At 36.5% G+C, this 17,125-nt stretch overlaps 2 protein-coding genes across 6 annotated transcripts; both read left to right on the top strand.

Moving 5' to 3' along the window:
• Positions 1-2,551: 2,551 nt before the first annotated feature.
• LOC143448923 (uncharacterized) lies at positions 2,552-13,133 on the top strand. 4 transcript variants are annotated; one of them, XM_076948871.1, is made up of 17 exons: positions 2,552-2,732; positions 5,120-5,215; positions 5,448-5,512; positions 6,276-6,347; positions 6,748-6,784; positions 9,477-9,581; positions 9,707-9,846; positions 9,951-10,094; positions 10,248-10,312; positions 10,441-10,559; positions 10,771-10,870; positions 11,025-11,234; positions 11,373-11,454; positions 11,558-11,619; positions 11,694-11,722; positions 11,809-12,483; positions 12,553-13,133. In XM_076948871.1, the coding sequence occupies exons 1-17, from the start codon at positions 2,681-2,683 to the stop codon at positions 12,870-12,872; spliced, it is 2,373 nt and encodes a 790-aa protein (XP_076804986.1). In that variant the 5' UTR covers positions 2,552-2,680; the 3' UTR covers positions 12,873-13,133. The 4 variants fall into 4 exon arrangements, with proteins under 4 accessions (XP_076804986.1, XP_076804987.1, XP_076804985.1 ...); XM_076948872.1 differs by having other exon boundaries at positions 11,809-12,297; XM_076948870.1 differs by having other exon boundaries at positions 11,809-13,133.
• Positions 13,134-13,819: 686 nt separating this feature from the next.
• LOC143450328 (tRNA selenocysteine 1-associated protein 1-like) lies at positions 13,820-16,882 on the top strand. Of its 2 annotated transcripts, none has more exons than XM_076950830.1 (9): positions 13,820-13,980; positions 14,381-14,463; positions 14,538-14,649; positions 14,763-14,815; positions 15,087-15,218; positions 15,754-15,873; positions 15,960-16,098; positions 16,211-16,373; positions 16,467-16,882. In XM_076950830.1, exons 1-9 carry the CDS (start codon positions 13,954-13,956, stop codon positions 16,604-16,606), a joined length of 969 nt encoding a protein of 322 aa, XP_076806945.1. In that variant the 5' UTR covers positions 13,820-13,953; the 3' UTR covers positions 16,607-16,882. The 2 variants fall into 2 exon arrangements, with proteins under 2 accessions (XP_076806945.1, XP_076806947.1); XM_076950832.1 differs by lacking the exon at positions 13,820-13,980 and adding an exon at positions 13,987-14,272.
• The last annotated feature ends 243 nt before the right edge of the window (positions 16,883-17,125 follow it).

Consider the following 17,125-nt stretch of genomic DNA (forward strand, 5'->3'; position numbering starts at 1 on the left):
ACAACAGCAGCAAACAGAAAAACACTTTTTATTTACAACTTCCAGTCGCCCGATATTATAACCGTGGTAATCACGTTTTGCCTTGAATGCACTTAATTCACTGTGAAAATTAATTTTTGGTTTTCTCTCTTCTCGTCTAGTCTCCTAAAATGGAATCCCTCTCTTATTTTTATGGTTGTGTAATTTCTTTATAATTCATAAATCTTTCTTCTGTTCATTTCGTTGTTGACTTCGAAAAGTTGCACCATCTTAGCTAATTTTGGCCTCTCAATTCCCACGTGTGTGTTTTCCAATTCTTAGGTATACCAGTTCAATTGAGGTAAGGTCTTTTTTCCATTTCTGATGACGAGGTTTTCGCATGATCGTTTCCGATGCAGATGTTTTCCACACGTAGGCTTCTGTCGTAACATAGAATCACGTGGTTGTGGTTTGGTTGTCACAAGATCATCATCAAACCATGCGATTACGCTTGTGACGTCAAGGTTTGTAGAACAATCATCTCCAAAATTTTTTTCCGTTACCATTGTTTGACAGAGATTTTGTTGCGCCCTAGTAACACTCAATACAAGATTGTATTCTTTATCATTAATATATGCGAGCAATGTTTATTTGGAACTAATTTGGGTTGAGACGTTTTTCGTTAATATTAATATTTTATTACATTCTTTCCCTCCTTTTTGTCCTTTACATTTCACCTACAGTTTGACGGGATGTTTAGGTGCCACACCACACACAGGAGGTGCCATGAAACACCCGAAAAACTCTAACTTGCTTCAATTTTACCTGGTGATTGGTTCCCGTCCGCAGTAGCAGTTTTAACTGAGCACATGCTAAAATATTTCTGAACAGCAGCCTGCTATTGTTGATAGAGGTTGGTAGCACCGCGGTACAACAGTACCCAATTACTGTACCGCGGTACTTTTTCTGTACCAATACCGGCACCGTTGGTAGTTTTTTCGAAAAGTACCGAAACCCTGTATCGAACCACTTACTAAGAATTAAAGTATAAATTACAGTTTTGCTACAGCGTTGGAAGGTTAGCACGGCCACTAAACCTGATCATGTTAAGTTGAAACAAAAATAAAAGCTAAAACCAAAAATGACAAAGAAAAGACAGATGCCAATGTCAATACTTATATTAATATACTCACAAGGAAAAGTTAAGATCATGCTGTATTATTTGCACCAAGATGGTTAAAATAAGACCCCACCATATAACAGCAGGCTGTGATTGCTCGAGACGCACTTACTTTCAGGTAAAAAATCCACATTAACCGCACATTTTGTTGAAAATCTGAACAGAGTGACTATTTCTACGAAAGTAGGTTATGCAGCCTTTTGTTAACAATAGGCGGTTAGGTACCGAGAATGGGTATGCAAAAAGTTGATTTTAGGCATTTAGGATATAATTTAAGTTAGATGTAGATTAGAAGGTAGATCTAAGTTAGGTTTAGGTTAATATGTGTAATGAAAAGTGGTATAATGGTACCTTAGCCTGTAAGGTTTGCCCACTTTCTTACAAAGTCTGTTTCCTTGTGTATATCTTAACAGTGAACTTTGATAGACTTCAGCAATAATGACACAGGAATGACTACTGTATAATCTGATTATATTTGAAGCTTCTTTGAACGAATACATCAAGATAGAACATTGTGACAGCAACAGCATTAAGACTTGTTGCGGCGTTGAACGTAAAAACCAAAAGGACTGAATGAATCAAAATGCACGCACAGGGAAAGCAGTTGATTACGTCACGCAGTGTTATGCTTTATTGATTCCATAGATGAGAATTCTATGTCGTACACAATTTTATATTACATTAATTGATATATTTATCACATATGTTTTAACATTTAAGTAAGGTTAACAAGAAACTGTAAAAAATACCTTCGAACTTACGATTTTATGCGGTGACATATTGGCAACCAAAATTAAGCTGCTGTTTATTAGGTCACGAACAGCAACCTGTCAGTCTCTGATCAGCAACCAACAACAAGGTGCTATTCGAAAACAGCCAGTTGGTTTTCCAGCCTTTGTCTTTGTTATCAGCTTACTTGTGGCCAAATTACCGCACTGCCTCAGTATCCATTTTTTTATAACTTGTTACATATGTTTGTATTTGTTGGCATTGTTTTGTCGTTGTTATTGTTCTTTTTAACTTTTTTGTTCGTATGTTGGGTTTAGCAGGCTTGCTTATCAGTTGGTCACATTATAGTAGTGTGTATTATACGTGCACACTGACAGGTTTTAAGCCTTTGGAATTTTCTGCTTTCTCCCGCTCATTGTTTACTGGTAGACTTTATTTATTTTTCGTTTCCCCACAAACAACGACGAAAAATAAACAATATAATACAACAGCAAGCTGCAAATTAATTATCTGCGATATAGCGCCCTCACTTTTGGGTACGGCCCCACTTTCCTGACTGAATGTATTTAGCACTTAAGCCAGATGTGAAGCAGTTGAACTAAAGTAGCTTATGTTTTAAGTAAAGTAAGAAAACAGGCACGTACCAACATTACAAGTAAAGTCTTGCAAATTTTATTTGTTTATGGCAAAATTTTTACTCTTATTTAGCAATTTGCAAATTGTGAAGTTGTGGGCTTCTGCATAGCCTATAGGTTATAGCAAAACATTTATTTCTTATTAGACTATTATAGGTAGCCTACCATAACTTAAAACATGCAACGAAGAGTTGTAAGAAATTTAATTGAAAGGAAGAATAATGATCAAGGTATGTAGGCTATCATGAATTGAACTTTTAGTCATGACGACATGACTTCTGAACTTTATCACCTTCATAAGTTATTACAGTGCTGGTATTATAATATAGGCATGCTAGGTTTCTTTGCAATTGCATCCACATATTAACCTAACTTAAACTTTATACTATATTACCTTAAATCTATCTTCTACTATCTAAATGCAACTGCAATTTAACCCAAATAGCCAACCTAAATTAACATTTTGCCTCGACTCAAAAATAAGACAGTTTTTAACCAGAAATCAGATGTGCAAACACGCAAATATTGGCATGCACTAAAGCCTCAATTCTTTGTTGGATTATTATTAGTCGGAGTGATGAGCAAAATATTCTGTGTGCATATTGATGAATCTTTTGCGTGCTTGTGCTGCACTTTCCATCGTATCCTTTTGCCTGTGATCCATTTCCTGGACTGGGCTGATTGCAAAGTTTGGCAGTTTTCCAAGAGAAATAGCGCGTGCACAGACGCAAATTTTGGTCTTACAGCGTACCAAGATGCTTCAATTCTATGTTTATTTTTTTATTTATGTATAACTTAATGTTCGGACAAGCTCATTTGCCTTGTTTGTTTGTTTATAAATTGGTGCAATGATGAAAAAGATCAACTTCTATTTTGTTGTGTGTTTTCTACGCACCTATGCAGGTGCCACACTTTTCACTTTGGTCGACTGCAGAGCTTGGTACTTTTCAATGGGATTACGAAGATGCTTGATGACAGTGATGTACCAGCTCCGTATTGCAGTCTGCAATGGAAGTTAGGCCAAACACAAAGCCTGTGGCCCCCTTTTTGGCAGTAAATGTGTGATCTCTGAAAAGAGAGACATTGTTCTGATTTTCATTTACAAACTAGGAGAAAAACAGAATGGCAAAAGTGGATGTTTCCACACTCTTATAACATCGTACAGTTGCCTTGCTTTGCACTATGGTCCATTTTCATAAACTAACAACCTGTCTTTAACATTCGGCCAATTGATACATAGAAAATAGTCACTTTTTAGTTTCGTGACACGCACAATTTGCTGTGGGATCATATTGAGAAATTATGCAAACTTTTCTCCAGACAGCAACCAGTCTTCTTTTTCTTTAAACAACTTCCTTTAATATTTTTGCTTAATTCCAGCGTACAAGGCATTTCCTATGTCCTAACCGGCTTTTATGAGTTCGTGATAGAGAACTACAATGTTATAAATGGTTTCATTCCAATCAATAATAATTTAAATTACCGACTTGCACTACTAGTAACTTGACTTGACATCATAACCAGTAAGACTTGTTTCCATCGCTTACGTGTTGTTGTAGACTTCTTATCAACTACACAAACTCTCAATTTGCAATTAAACATTGACCAACGTATTTAGTAAAACCACATGAGCAAAATGTCTTCGTAATGGCGGTGTATGCAGTGGTGAAATCTCCATCAAACACCTAAGTCCAATGTTTTCCGCAATTGAAAATCCACCACAAACATTTTTGCTATATAACAGTGGTTTAACAGTAACAGTTTAACAGTATATAACGGGCTGCATGCAGCGCAGAATTTTTGCGGCCCGCAATCTTTCACAGTATTGATTTAATTTATTTCAATTAGAACAAGTATAGCATTTGGATAAAAAGTGTCAAAAATTTAATTCAAAGTTGTAGACAGCAGGGCCTATACCAGGGGTGGGCAAACTGCGGCTCGCCAGCATTTTTTTTGTAGCTCTTCTAGTCGAATCGTAAAATTCCAAAAAAATTGTAAAGGCTACCAAGAGTACCGTTTATGAACGTTTCTCTCTTTTTCTTTTCCTTATTTAGGCCAGCATTTCGTTTATGACGTAACACTAGACATAGAATCCGAAGAGTTAGTGTTCAGTTGAAGTATTTTTGAGGCTCTCTGGTACTTGTATTTTCTGCAAATGGCTCTTCCATTGAATACATTTGCCCACCCCTTCCATATAATATACCTTTTTGGTTATTCACCGCGCAACTGGATGTAAGTTGTGGCAGATTTGCTTTTCCAATGCGTCAAGCAGTGTTGGTTGTATTTGAGTTTCTCGAAGTACTTGCTGTGCGTCTTTACTTTATTACCTTTCTTTGATGTTGATGCCGTACTGCAGTAGCCAGTAGATGCATGCTTGATTGCTTGTGCATTGAAAAGGCCATAAAGCACCTTGGATAACAAGCAGCCATACTTGCTATGCATCTGCTTTTAATTTTCTTACTTCGAATCATTTCTAAATAAAAATGGGGCAAAAATGAAATCACTTTGAATGCATTCTGTGTTGCCTGCACTTCCTGAACTTGATAGCACGGCAGTCGCACTGCTGAGTGTATGTCAGAATTTAAATCTGTTTTTTTATAATGATTTTTTCCCATAGGTCTGCCATCTGGATTATCACGTACTTTACCTAGAAAATCAGAATTTGCTGGTGCAAGTGGGAGCAGGAAGAAAGGAGGCAGTTTGGTTCTAACTGGTATGTAGTTCTGTTGAAAGTTTAAAACCACTTGCATTTGTGCACTTACGTGACTATGGTGCTATACGACCAATGTTTTCACTTTCACATAGAACTTTTTTGCTTTTCACGCGAATGGTAGTTATAATTAACTGGTATGTCATTCTCAAGCGAACAACTATGTGCATTGGTGTGTTACTATAAATATTTAGAAAATATTTTGAGTTTTATTTAGACATATTTTACTTATTAGATGAATCTTGGGAAGCAATGAAATCTGAGACCAGTCCGTTCAAAAAAGAAAAGCTCCATTGTGAAGTGCGTTATTTAGTGTTTGTTTGTTATATCTATTAATGCATTCAATATTGTAGTTATAAATATAAACAGTAGTTGATATGTGTATCTTATCACATTAAGGCAACTACTTTACATTTGTAATTGTCATTGATACCATCATTTTGACAAGTAACACTACATGATATCGCATTATAACATATACTGACTTGTTATCTTAACCATAAAGATGTAATTTCAATGCATAATTATTTCTATGAGTGGCGTTGTTACGCATCACTGATGAAGAGCAAATTTTTATAACGCTTTAATTTCTTGTTTGTAAAATTCTTACCCCATTTGCTCAAACACTTCCAGCAATGCATGAAGCTCAGCAAACGGCGATTAACTTGCAGAATCTAAAGTTTATTAAATCAAGGAAGAATTTTCTTCTTGCAATGTTGAAGATTAAAGAAGTTTGTCGATGATGATTTCTAGTGTTTTACATGGTTTGTGTATAAGTAGCTGTACTGGAGTCAACAACATATATCCACCAGGCTGCCTTCGTTGATTGTTATCTTAACAGAAGGTTGAGGTCCACCATAAACCATTTGGGTTGGAAGTTTGTAGCATGTAATGGTTAGATAGCCATTGGTCCATGTTTGAGGTCATGTAGACAAACCACGCCGCATGTTTATGGCCCGTGTTTTAAATTCGGGAACCAGGTTGCCACTATCCCCATATTGGCTCCATTTACAGCGAAACTAGCAAATTAGTTTGTTGGTTTTGAAAATTTTCTTCTTGGAAGGTTTGTGGTGCTTCTTGCTTGGATCGTGCGGAATTCAACGCTCACCTTAATGGAAGAAGACATCTGCAGAGGGTGTGAAGTTGTTCATTTCTTGATTAAAAGCTCAAGACGTTCAAGTCCAAGTTTCAAGATAAAATGATTTTAATTTTAACGTCTTCCCTCGCTATTTCATGTGCAATTTATCACCGTAGTGATGCTCATTTTAAACAAAGCAAAGTCTGGAATTTTTTTCCAAATCTATGTATGAATTTATTACTGCACTGTTGTCTGTAACATACAAATATCCAATAATCCATCAGATGTATATAGATGACTTGAATTACAAGTTATAACTCGGCAGCGGAACTGATGAGATTTGTTATAAAAAGAGGAAATTTGTGGATTGACTTTAAAATAAGCATCGCTATTGAATGTGTTCTTTATTAATTTTTGATCTGCATATTATAACTAAGTCTACCTGTCCAATTTGCAGATGAATAAAAAAGTTCAGCCTAAAAGTGCTGAGAACGGTAAGGGCACCCTTGAATTTATATTTTGCAAACTAAGGCTTTTTTTAACTTTATGCATGTTTTCAATATGGTTTTACAATTGTTAATAGTATTTGCACAATTTGCTGCTTAACACTGATTTTTTGCATTTCATTCTTTTATGCACTGTGTCATCTATTGTTGTTTTTGCTACTGATTGGCTGATGCAATGAAATTTTTTCATTTTTGATAGATCTAGTTAAATCTATGTATTAATTGAAGGCCTGGGGACATGAGTATACTAAGTCTTGAGTTTATTAAGTCTTCAGTTCAATATTTTTGCTATATTTCAAAGTTGTATTATTTTTATTCGTATTATAAGTCAGATCATTGACATACCGAAAGATTCACTGATCATGATATTTTGTACCGCAAAAATTTTTCGAAAGGACTTTGTAATTTTTGTTAGAATTCTGATCATTTTCTGTATATTCTATCGCTAAAAAAGTCACGAAATTTTTATAAAAACTTTTGTATAATTATCCACATATTATCCTGTTTGCATTTAAAAACAAGGTTTAATCTTTATTCTGTGAAACTCCAATATAACGCAATCATCGGGCCCTTTATACTGCGCTCGTGAAACAAGTGGTGTCGCATTTTATCAGAATTCATGAGTGACTTCATTTTATATTTGTGTTTGGGACTCATAGATTTGTCGTATTATATGCAATTTGACGTCGTTTTTTGTACTTGCTACGACGAGATTCCAATGTATGTTATGTAGCAGTCTAAAAAGTTTTAATTCAGTGGATTTCAAGGAACCTCGTGGACAGCTGTGGGTTAAGATGCTACCTAAATGCTCGTCATATTTTCTATTTGTTTTTGAGTTGGTTTTATGATGCAATATTTTTTTTCTGTGGCGACATTCCTGAAAGTCTATCACGCAATAACAATTCTTTCCAAGGAAAATTACTTGACAGCTCATATTGTGGTAAGGACGCAGAAACCACCTTGGATGTCTATGCAAGGAAACGGGATACCATGGTGAAAACATTGTTGAACTGCTTCTGATGATTCATATTAAGACAAGAGTGTTTCCGCTCTTCAAAAGTATCTTTTCAAGAAACGGAATTGTTTCGCAACAAAAACATAGGCTACTGGACATGAGAGCATATTACAGCACTTCATTGAAGAATAAGACATCAACTGTTATGAAAAAGAAGATGCTGAAGATGCTCTCAATTCCTTTTTATGATATCAACGCCAAGACAAAGTTCTTCAAAGTTCTTCAAAGATGATAAGTAAATAACGCAGTGCAATCACTGATTTTGTTTGTGGGATATTTCTGCTTTCTGGTCAGCTCTACAGAGTGAAATGCTTTTCTAAAGGAGCATATTTGTATGGACAAGTGGGTTGCTACAGTGTTTGCAAGATCATGCGATGCAATCACACTAATGATGTGAGATAACTAGCGCCTCTTAAATATTGTGATAATGCACACACTGAACTGAAATCTTTTAAGGCACCAAACTGCAGAAGATCCGTTGCTTCATCTGCATAACAATTCCATTGGATTTCTTTCCAGTTAAAACTTTTTAAAATGTTATCTGATGGTGCATGGAATTTTCATCATGAAATCCTAGAAGCTCCAGAAAGAAAATCCTTCAATCTTCTTCTCACTTGGAAAGCAAGAAGAGATGACAGCCAGGGTGACTGTGTACAATGATGTCAACTGATCTTACTGCAAACTGTAGCACTTAGCAGGCAATTAAAGAACTTTGTTCTTCGAATTTGGAAACTTAAAAAAATGAAGAAACAAAAACTTAACGAACAACACTGAATATTGAAATGATCCTGATGATGACACTTTAAGAAAATCTTGCAAGCATCAACATGCCTCATTCACCGTAAAGACCTGACATTGTTCCTTGACCCCTTTAACTTGCAAGAAAGTTGGAATTTTCAAGACTCTAACCTGCATTAAGCTAATGAACGTGGATTACTAGGAGTGTGTCAATGGTGAAGAAATTTATCACGTTGCGAAGGTCATCACGTTGGAATCGAGACGAGAGGAAAGTTCATCTCCAAACTCTTCCTGGAAGACGCAAATTGCTGATTTCCTGGTGTTTGCCAGTGGACGATAAACTCACCAGAAGCAACAACTACACACAATATTGTTGCAGAGGTTTTGTTGTAAACCATTTTTAGAATCCGTTTTTGCAGCTGGAACTGCAGCACTGCTTGAAGCAAGTGCTTTGTATGTTAAACATATTCACTAGTATGACAAAGGAGGATTGTACTGTCATGAAGATACATGTGTGTTTTCATGGAAATACTGCTTATTTGCATGAAGTCAGGATGGTGATCACGGCCTCATGCTGAAATGTGATTGCTACTACTGCCAAAATGTAGCAGCTTGAGAATAGGGCTAGGTGGAATAGGATTTGTGAAAGCTTTAGCTTTGTGTTTTGACAACAATGTTGCAGTTTGTCATTTGTATTGTTCTCGAATTTAGTATCTACCGATATTATCTTTGTAGTTGTTAAACATAGTATATATGTATTTCCTGTGTAGCACATTGTCCTTCTAAAAGTATTGACACATTGTTGAATACTGCTGTGTGTTGTTATGTTTTTGCTTTCTATATTGTATTGCACCAAATTATTGTTGGCTGACATCTCATTGATGTTGGTTTATAAAGATCGAGGCTGACTGTTAACTTTTTATGTAGAAAATCGGACGTTGGTTACTTTGATGCCGAGTATCAAAGATGCCAGAAATGACGACGACCTGTCCAATGTTTTAACACGAATCGCAAGATCTGAACCTTTGCTTGGTAACATTTACTGTTTTACCCCATTCATTGAGTAAATGTAACAAGTGGAATTATGATGATTTTACTTTTTTGTCAACGCTGCTTGCAGTAAAAATTAATAACATTCAAATTCAACAACTTTGTAGGTTTAAAGTTTGTTTCACGGATTCAAACTGGTGTCAGTTTCGTTGAATCTTTATACACTTGCCATCTTTGCAAATTGGAATCCCATGTTGAAGGCATAACCAGACATTTATTTAGCAAGAAACATATGTTAAAATATATTGTAAGTCTTGCTATTTCTTTTATTTTAGTCTTATTTTGTCAAGTTTTTGTTGTCATTTTTAAAACGAAATATTTGTGATAACAATACTTCTTACATCAAATCAGGAAGATCGTCATTACAACATATACCGCGATATCACCAGCTTTCCAAATTCTGACAACAAACCGATCTCGCAGAAATCGGTCAGGGACGCCGCGTACCAGATTATGGAGAAGGAGGGTGGTGTGGAGAATGTTGGAACAATTCGGGTGCCACCATTTGTCTGACTTCACTAACTTTATTCCAATGTCTAATTTGCTTCATTAAATATGTAAAGTTTAAAAGTTTCATACTTACATAGTTCAACGTTTTTTTTCTGTTGTGTGTTTAGTGCAAATTTAGATTTCTATGTTTATGTCCAGGTTCGTGTCCCCAACTCCAGTTCAACCAATGGTGATAGTCCAGGTGCAGTGCATGACGACGGGAGGTATGAGAGAGTTTTGACATTGCAAAGAGTAGTGTAATAGCCAGCTCCTAGTATCTAGACTGTTACATTGCAACGTGATCGTCACTGCAATATGTTTATGATGTGTTGATTGCGATATCATGTTACAGAGGCAGTCAGGGTGGCTCAGATGACATCGACGAAGAGTTACAAAAAAAAGCTGCCAGCTTAGCACAAAGAGAAAAAATGCTGGCCGCGAAAGAGAGATTTATATTACAGGCCGAACAAGGCGAGTTGCCTGTGTTGAATGTTAACGCTGTCTGCAATTCTTGGCTTTGCATGCTAATACGAGAAATAGACTATCGTGTGTCAAGAAAATCATAACAACAATATTTTTGCATTTCTTGCTTTGTCCGATACAGATCTTGGTTTAAATATGATTGATTACTTGCCATATGAAAAAAAATTCCTGATTAAATAATTTGCTATCGTTTCAGCAGAAGTCCAAAGAATCCAACGTTCGCCGCCGAAATCTTCCCGACATCAGCGGAGGAGTTTTTCCCAAGAAAAGATGAATCGCTCCCCCTCAAGAAGCCGAAAGTGGGTCCTACGATACTCCTTTTATTTCGCTGATTTACTACTTACATTTGCTATTTACTGCTCTCTGCTGTGCTGATTAGCTGGAAATAAATAACTCTTTTAAGAAATGTTCCAAGTACTCACGGATTTGCAAAGCTATAATTTGTACTTTCAGGGAAAAATCTTACAGAGAAGTTTCTCCAATGATGTCGACTGAATCAAGAAGATCTGCTTCCAATGATCAAATGATTATGAAAAGTCTTCTCGAAGATTTCAAAGTCTCTCAGCTCCATTGTGACACGATAAGAAAAATGCCGGAGACAAGCCGAAAGACCCTGTATGACCTTTCCAGTGAGGAAAAGAAGTTTCAAAAAAGCTTGATCAAGTTAGTTTTAGCGGAGCTATAGAGCAAGTTATGTAAAATTTGTATCTTAATTTGACTAATTCATTTTATTTGGTAGCATCGCTGCATTTCCTCAGAAGCTTAAAACTTTCTACTCTGATATTTTTTTGTAATCCACAGATTAAAAGATATGGGATCTCACAAGAAAATGAGTTCGGTTGAACAGTTGATGGAAACAAAGCTAGGACAAGCTCTGAGAAAGGTTTGAAATTCTTGCATCTTGAGTTCATTCTAAATAAGTAAAACATAATGTGTCTTTGGAATACAAGTTATTTTCTCTTTTTGAAGACATTTTTGTATGACAGCTTGAAGTGGACAAAATGGAACTTTTATTTGCCGAGAAGAAGAAACTAGACACCAAGAGAAGGTCTGGGTTTAGAATTGTGTGCTTATAGCGATATAAGATTTCAAAAATATTGAAAATATTTCTTATAATTTCAGACGCAAAGATGAGCGCGGTGGAAGTCCAGGTTCGCTACCATTCCACTTTCCAAATTTTTCATAAACTTAGAGTTTCTAAATCTTTACTTTAAGACTACCTTGTTTTTTGCCTCAGGTTTTGAATCTTCAAGTGATGATTTTCGATCTCAAGAGAGATTGTCTGCCAATCAAAAGAAAGATATTGCTCGAAACCGTGAATGTCATAGAGAATCACATGATGCTCCAAGTAATTCATATGATAAAAACCGTGATCGCTCACGTCGTGAAAGGTCAAACGAGTTGCATCGGAGCTACAGTCAAAACGAAAGACAACAGACAGAGAGGAGTGTTCCTGTTCGTGGGAAATATTCAGAAGGCCATAGAAGTGTCCGAAACAGAAGCGAAAATGGTCATGGGCAGATGTCACATCACGGTGATGGCGGCCATTCACGATCGTCGTCACGCAGTGTAAATTATGAGTCTGATCGTGCCCCGCGACATTCCGATCAAGTGATGCAACAGAGATGTCCAGATGTTGTTCAAGATAGGAGAGGTTTTGATCGAAGGAAAAGAAGCAGTCCTCCACTTGTGAGAAGAATCCATCACGAAGATTCCGATGGATCAGGTCGGTATGAAAGAAGTCGCAAACACCAGTTTTCACCACGCGATGTTGGCGATCACAGACGCCGATTCGAACAATATCATTCCCCAAAAAGAGACCTTTATGACAAATGTGACCCCCACTTCACGTCATACATTAAAAACGCCCACAAAACTGTGGAGGGAAAAATTTCAAGCGCCGCTGCGAAAGGTTCTTTAAATTCCGTCGCTGATGCTTTCATCAAAAATCCCACTTTGAAATCTGCTCTTAATGTTTTAGAAGAAGATCCCCGGAGCAAAAAAGAGGAGACAAGATCAAGCAGAACGAGGTCATCAACCCAGGAGGAGCTTATCCCTCGTAAACGCAACAGAAACCGCCACGGAAGTCCACATAATTCCCACAATTTTGAAGAGGCTCAGCCACGAAGATATGTCTCCAACTCAGACCGGTTTCCTGTTCACAAACCACGAGGTGGACGAAGATATTCACGAGGAGAAAATGAGGCCAGGGCTTTTCATCCGTCACAGGGTGGAGCAACGGCGAACCATAATGTGCTTATAAATTGTGACCAATATTTGCCTAGGAAGTTCGGAAGATAGAAAATGTTGAAGCGGTATACTGTTTGTCGAAGACTATTTCAGCTGCGTTCTTTAGTGTTTTTGTTGCTACAGCAAACTGATTTTATGCCACTGCATTTGTTTTAGATCGTTTGGTCGGTTTTTGGGGGTGATAATTAATTGTGTTAGGACTAGCACAGAATTGATCAGGTGTAAGTGCTATTGGGCTTTTTTTGTCAGCTTCTCTAATGGAAGTATCTTGAAACTGTTCCTTGAACTGAAATAAACAAAAACGTTTTGTCATTGTGTGGCACTCAATCCAAACTAGAACAAATTTTAATAACTTTACTTTAAAGTTTATTTGGACGTTAAACACTCAGATAAGATAAGAGTCAAAGAAGGATTGGCCGGCACATCATAGAATTTTGATCAAAATAACAGTAAATATGTCTACAAAGAACTTCTACTTATGTCATGCAAGTACAAACTTTCAATGCCGGAGTTGGTTTACTTCTTAACTGTTTAGGCTGTATCCCTAGCCGATTTGTTCTTACCAAGATCTTCAAAAACTCACGGAAGGAATTTGTTGTTAGTTTAAGCAAAGTGTATAATTTTGTTAGATGAAAGCTGTATTCAACGAACGCAAAGGGCGCTACAATTAACTGTTTCCTACCGGATGCAAGAAATAAAAATGATTGGGAACCCCCATATTGGTTCATCAAAAATCGTTGATTTCTACGATCCTTGTGAAAATAAAAGAAAATTAATTATAAAAATCTTAATGATGGATTTTAAATTTAAATCTAACATGGCGATAAACTTTACTATGAATATTATAAGTTAAACTAAAATTTTTTATTAAATGTGTAAAAAAACAATAATGTACATTTTTTTGAAATGTAGTAAATACAGATCACGTAAATTTAACGTCAGTTTGATTATAAACAAAAATGTTAAGAAGAATTATATGAATTATTTATACCTGGAACACACCATTTTGGATTCAGAGCGCAGCTTGCTTTATGTGAATGACGCTAAAAAGTTTTATCGGCGGTAATCTCTTAAACGAAGTTTCGTAGAAACTAGAAATAGCCAAGTTTGTTGCAGAAATTAAATTTTCAAAATGTCTCGATCTTTGTGGATGGGCGATGTGAGTCATACGTAATGCTGTTATGAAATTTAAGTGTAGCATTTGAATCTCTTACGATCTGCAAAATACGAAGCAATTGTTCAATATTAACACTATCTTCATGCAAACAATTTGTGATAATTGTTTTTAGGTTTCAGTTCGTTGCTTTTTACTTGAATACCTGTAAAAATAGATGCGGATTCCGCAATATTTTTAACATGATTTTCAAGACTTAATCGAATAATCTAAAGCTTTCCAATAAGCGGCATTCCATTGTTTACTGTCAGACTGTGGTAACCTAGAATGGTGTCAGGTAAACTGTGGTATCAAAATGCAATACTTCTGTTGACCACACCTGATGCCAGTGCTATTTAATTTCCTGGGTAATAGCATACTGATAACACTTCATATTTATACACAGTTGGATCCAAATATGGATGAAGCCTTTATTGGTCGAATATTCCAAAATATTAGTCTTCCTGCGTCTGTAAAGGTTATCAGAAGGTATGTATTACATGATATGTCCACTCCACTGCTGATGTTATGCTAACTGTGACTAATTCAATTTTGTTGTGTAGAAAGGACAATGGAATGCCAGCCGGCTACTGCTTTATTGAGTTTGCAACTGAGAGTGAAGCTGAAAGAGTGCTGAAGCTGGTCAATGGAACAACAATTCCAGGAGTTACACCTGTTAGTTTTTCAGCAGTATGCTGTTTTATGTTTTCAAAATTGAAAACTGGACGATTGTTGGCTAAGTTTTTGTTTTACAACTCTGGTTAAAATTTTATATATTTTATTTTTAGTCGAAGCGATTTCGATTGAACCGTTCTCAAGCTGGAAAACTTTGGGATATTGGGTAAGTTTGTTACAGAGATAGCCAAAGCTCCCAGAGGTTCAAAATTTCGGAGAACGTGATTTCTTGTTTTAATTTCAATCTTCTTTTTAATATGATTTCACAAAGCGCAAGGTATAGATATTCAACCGCAATGCTGAGCAGCATAATGATATTTGGATGGATCTTGAACTACCGAGCTGTGGTTTTATGGGTACCAGGATGTCATAAGCCATACTCCGGTATACCACCTGTAATCAATCTGTACCTATTTGAAGGTTGTTTGTATTCGCAGACCTTCCTATTCTGTGTTTGTCGGTGACTTGGACCCATCAGTTACAGATGACAAGTTGGAAGATTTTTTTCTTTCGAAATTTCGGTCCGTAAAAGGAGCCAAGATTGTTTATGAGGAAGGGGGTGTGTCAAGGTATAGACCTTATGTTGGCTTATCTACACGTAGCTTTAATTCTAAACGATTGTTCAACTTGCTCATGTGAATTCTCAGAATTAGGCAAGGTGCTCTTTCAAAAAGAGCAACACCACTTTAGAAGAAGTGTCTTTCTTTTGTCGCTCTTGTTTTCCGCTAATCAAATTTATTGCTTTTTTTCCAAAAACACTCACATTTGTAAATTGTAGCACTGGACTTATTTTAATCTGTGATTACTTTTCATAATTCCTTATGAAAGTTATGAGATTTCATATACATAATGATGGGATTTGTTTTGTTAATGTTTGCCACAATGGAAATGTGTTTATTTTGATATTTAGAACGGTCCAACAAAAAGCGCTTATTTTCACCACCGTTACGCGATTAGAGCCTGTTTCAAGTTAACCTAAAACCAGTCCAAATCCAAGACTTACTGTTGCAGCTTGCATTCAGAGTCATTTTTTGCCAGGAAAAACTTTAGCAACAAGCAAACCCACAAGGAGTGTGCTCCTAATTACGAATCTTTTTCTTGCAGAGGTTATGGCTTTGTTCGCTTTAGTAGCGAAGTTGAGCAAAAGCGTGCCTTAGTTGAAATGCAGGGTGCAAGAGGTCTTGGTTCAAAAGCAATCAGAGTTAGTGTTGCAACTCCCAAAGGGTATGTTGTATATTGTATGTGACTATTTGCATTTACATGAATTAGCCATATTTATGATACTGTTTAACACCACTCTTGTGTTGCAGAAAAACAGCTGGTAGTAACTCGGACTCAAATTCTACGAACTCAGCTACTGCTGAACACTACAACCAACAGTGGGTGAAGCAGTATACAGACCAGTACCAATATTACCAACAGTACTACAATAGCTACTATAATTACCCTGTAAGTACACTCGGTATTCTATGTATAACTGTGTTTTGCAGGAATAAATCTGTTTCAGTATACATGTAGATATTACCAGTTAACCACGGTCTATTTATTGACATTTTTGTAGCAAATGCAGCAGTATGGCAACTACTACCAACAAGCACAACAACAACAACAACAGCAGCAGGTTGCAAATGCTAATTCTCAGAAACCGGAACAGTACAACTCGACCGCCCATTATCAGGCTTCAAGGCTACAACAGCAGCAACAACAAGAAGACAAGCTCGAGGGTAAGATTCCAAGCACCATGCACTATAATGTATATGTGACCGGAACAGCTAAATGGAATTATAGCCTTCGTTTTGTATTATCTTTTTCTCCAGATCCAAACCCTCTGATTGATGTTGACCTGGAAAATGAAACGTATTTTGAAACCCACACTGCCTTGCTGAACAGTTTGGGAGCCCACTGGAATTTTATAGATACCTTTACTTCAAAAGTACCAGACCTGCTGCAGCCTTGATAATTCTCTTCATTTCTTTCGGTGTTTTTATAATTGATGCATGCTTACCGTGGAAAGTATGTGAATGTACTGATGTATTTTCTTCATTATGTGTGTAGCACACCTGTAGAAAAATACAAGGCACTGCCTTGCGATGATCTCTGATACAATTGTTAACATACTTTTTGCGGATGTTCCGGAGGCTTATGTTTTTAACTTACCGCTTATGCTGAATACTTAAACGACGTTCTTGCTTACTTAAAGTTGACTCCAATCAATAAATATGCGTTCATTTTGTTTTCCCGGGATTTTCTGTATATATAGTTGTTAGGTGGCCTACATTAGGCAATTAACGTGACAACGCTGGCTGAGAAGCACAGAGTAGAACTATGTCTGGTCTAACTACATTCTAAGAAGTTAATAGCGATACACAAATATACCAGATGGTTTAGGGATCAATAGAACATGAATAGACAGATAAAGTAGTTAAACCAAGTACTGTAACACATACATTCAACAACCATCGAGGGCGTCGTACTC

This window comes from Clavelina lepadiformis, chromosome 3, assembly GCF_947623445.1.
Source record: "Clavelina lepadiformis chromosome 3, kaClaLepa1.1, whole genome shotgun sequence".
Taxonomy (NCBI): Eukaryota; Metazoa; Chordata; class Ascidiacea; order Aplousobranchia; family Clavelinidae; genus Clavelina; species Clavelina lepadiformis.

What these genes read in the sequence shown, in the direction of transcription:
- LOC143448923 (XM_076948870.1), top strand. Translation starts at nt 2,681, where the DNA reads ATGCAACGAAGAGTTGTAAGAAATTTAATTGAAAGGAAGAATAATGAT. An exon ending in AAGATCTGAACCTTTGCTTG is followed by an intron (nt 9,582 to 9,706) that starts GTAACATTTACT and finishes ACAACTTTGTAG; the next exon opens with GTTTAAAGTTTGTTTCACGG. An exon ending in AAACTAGACACCAAGAGAAG is followed by an intron (nt 11,620 to 11,693) that starts GTCTGGGTTTAG and finishes TTATAATTTCAG; the next exon opens with ACGCAAAGATGAGCGCGGTG.
- LOC143450328 (XM_076950830.1), top strand. Translation starts at nt 13,954, where the DNA reads ATGTCTCGATCTTTGTGGATGGGCGAT. An exon ending in GAGGAAGGGGGTGTGTCAAG is followed by an intron (nt 15,219 to 15,753) that starts GTATAGACCTTA and finishes TTTTTCTTGCAG; the next exon opens with AGGTTATGGCTTTGTTCGCT. An exon ending in AGTGTTGCAACTCCCAAAGG is followed by an intron (nt 15,874 to 15,959) that starts GTATGTTGTATA and finishes CTTGTGTTGCAG; the next exon opens with AAAAACAGCTGGTAGTAACT.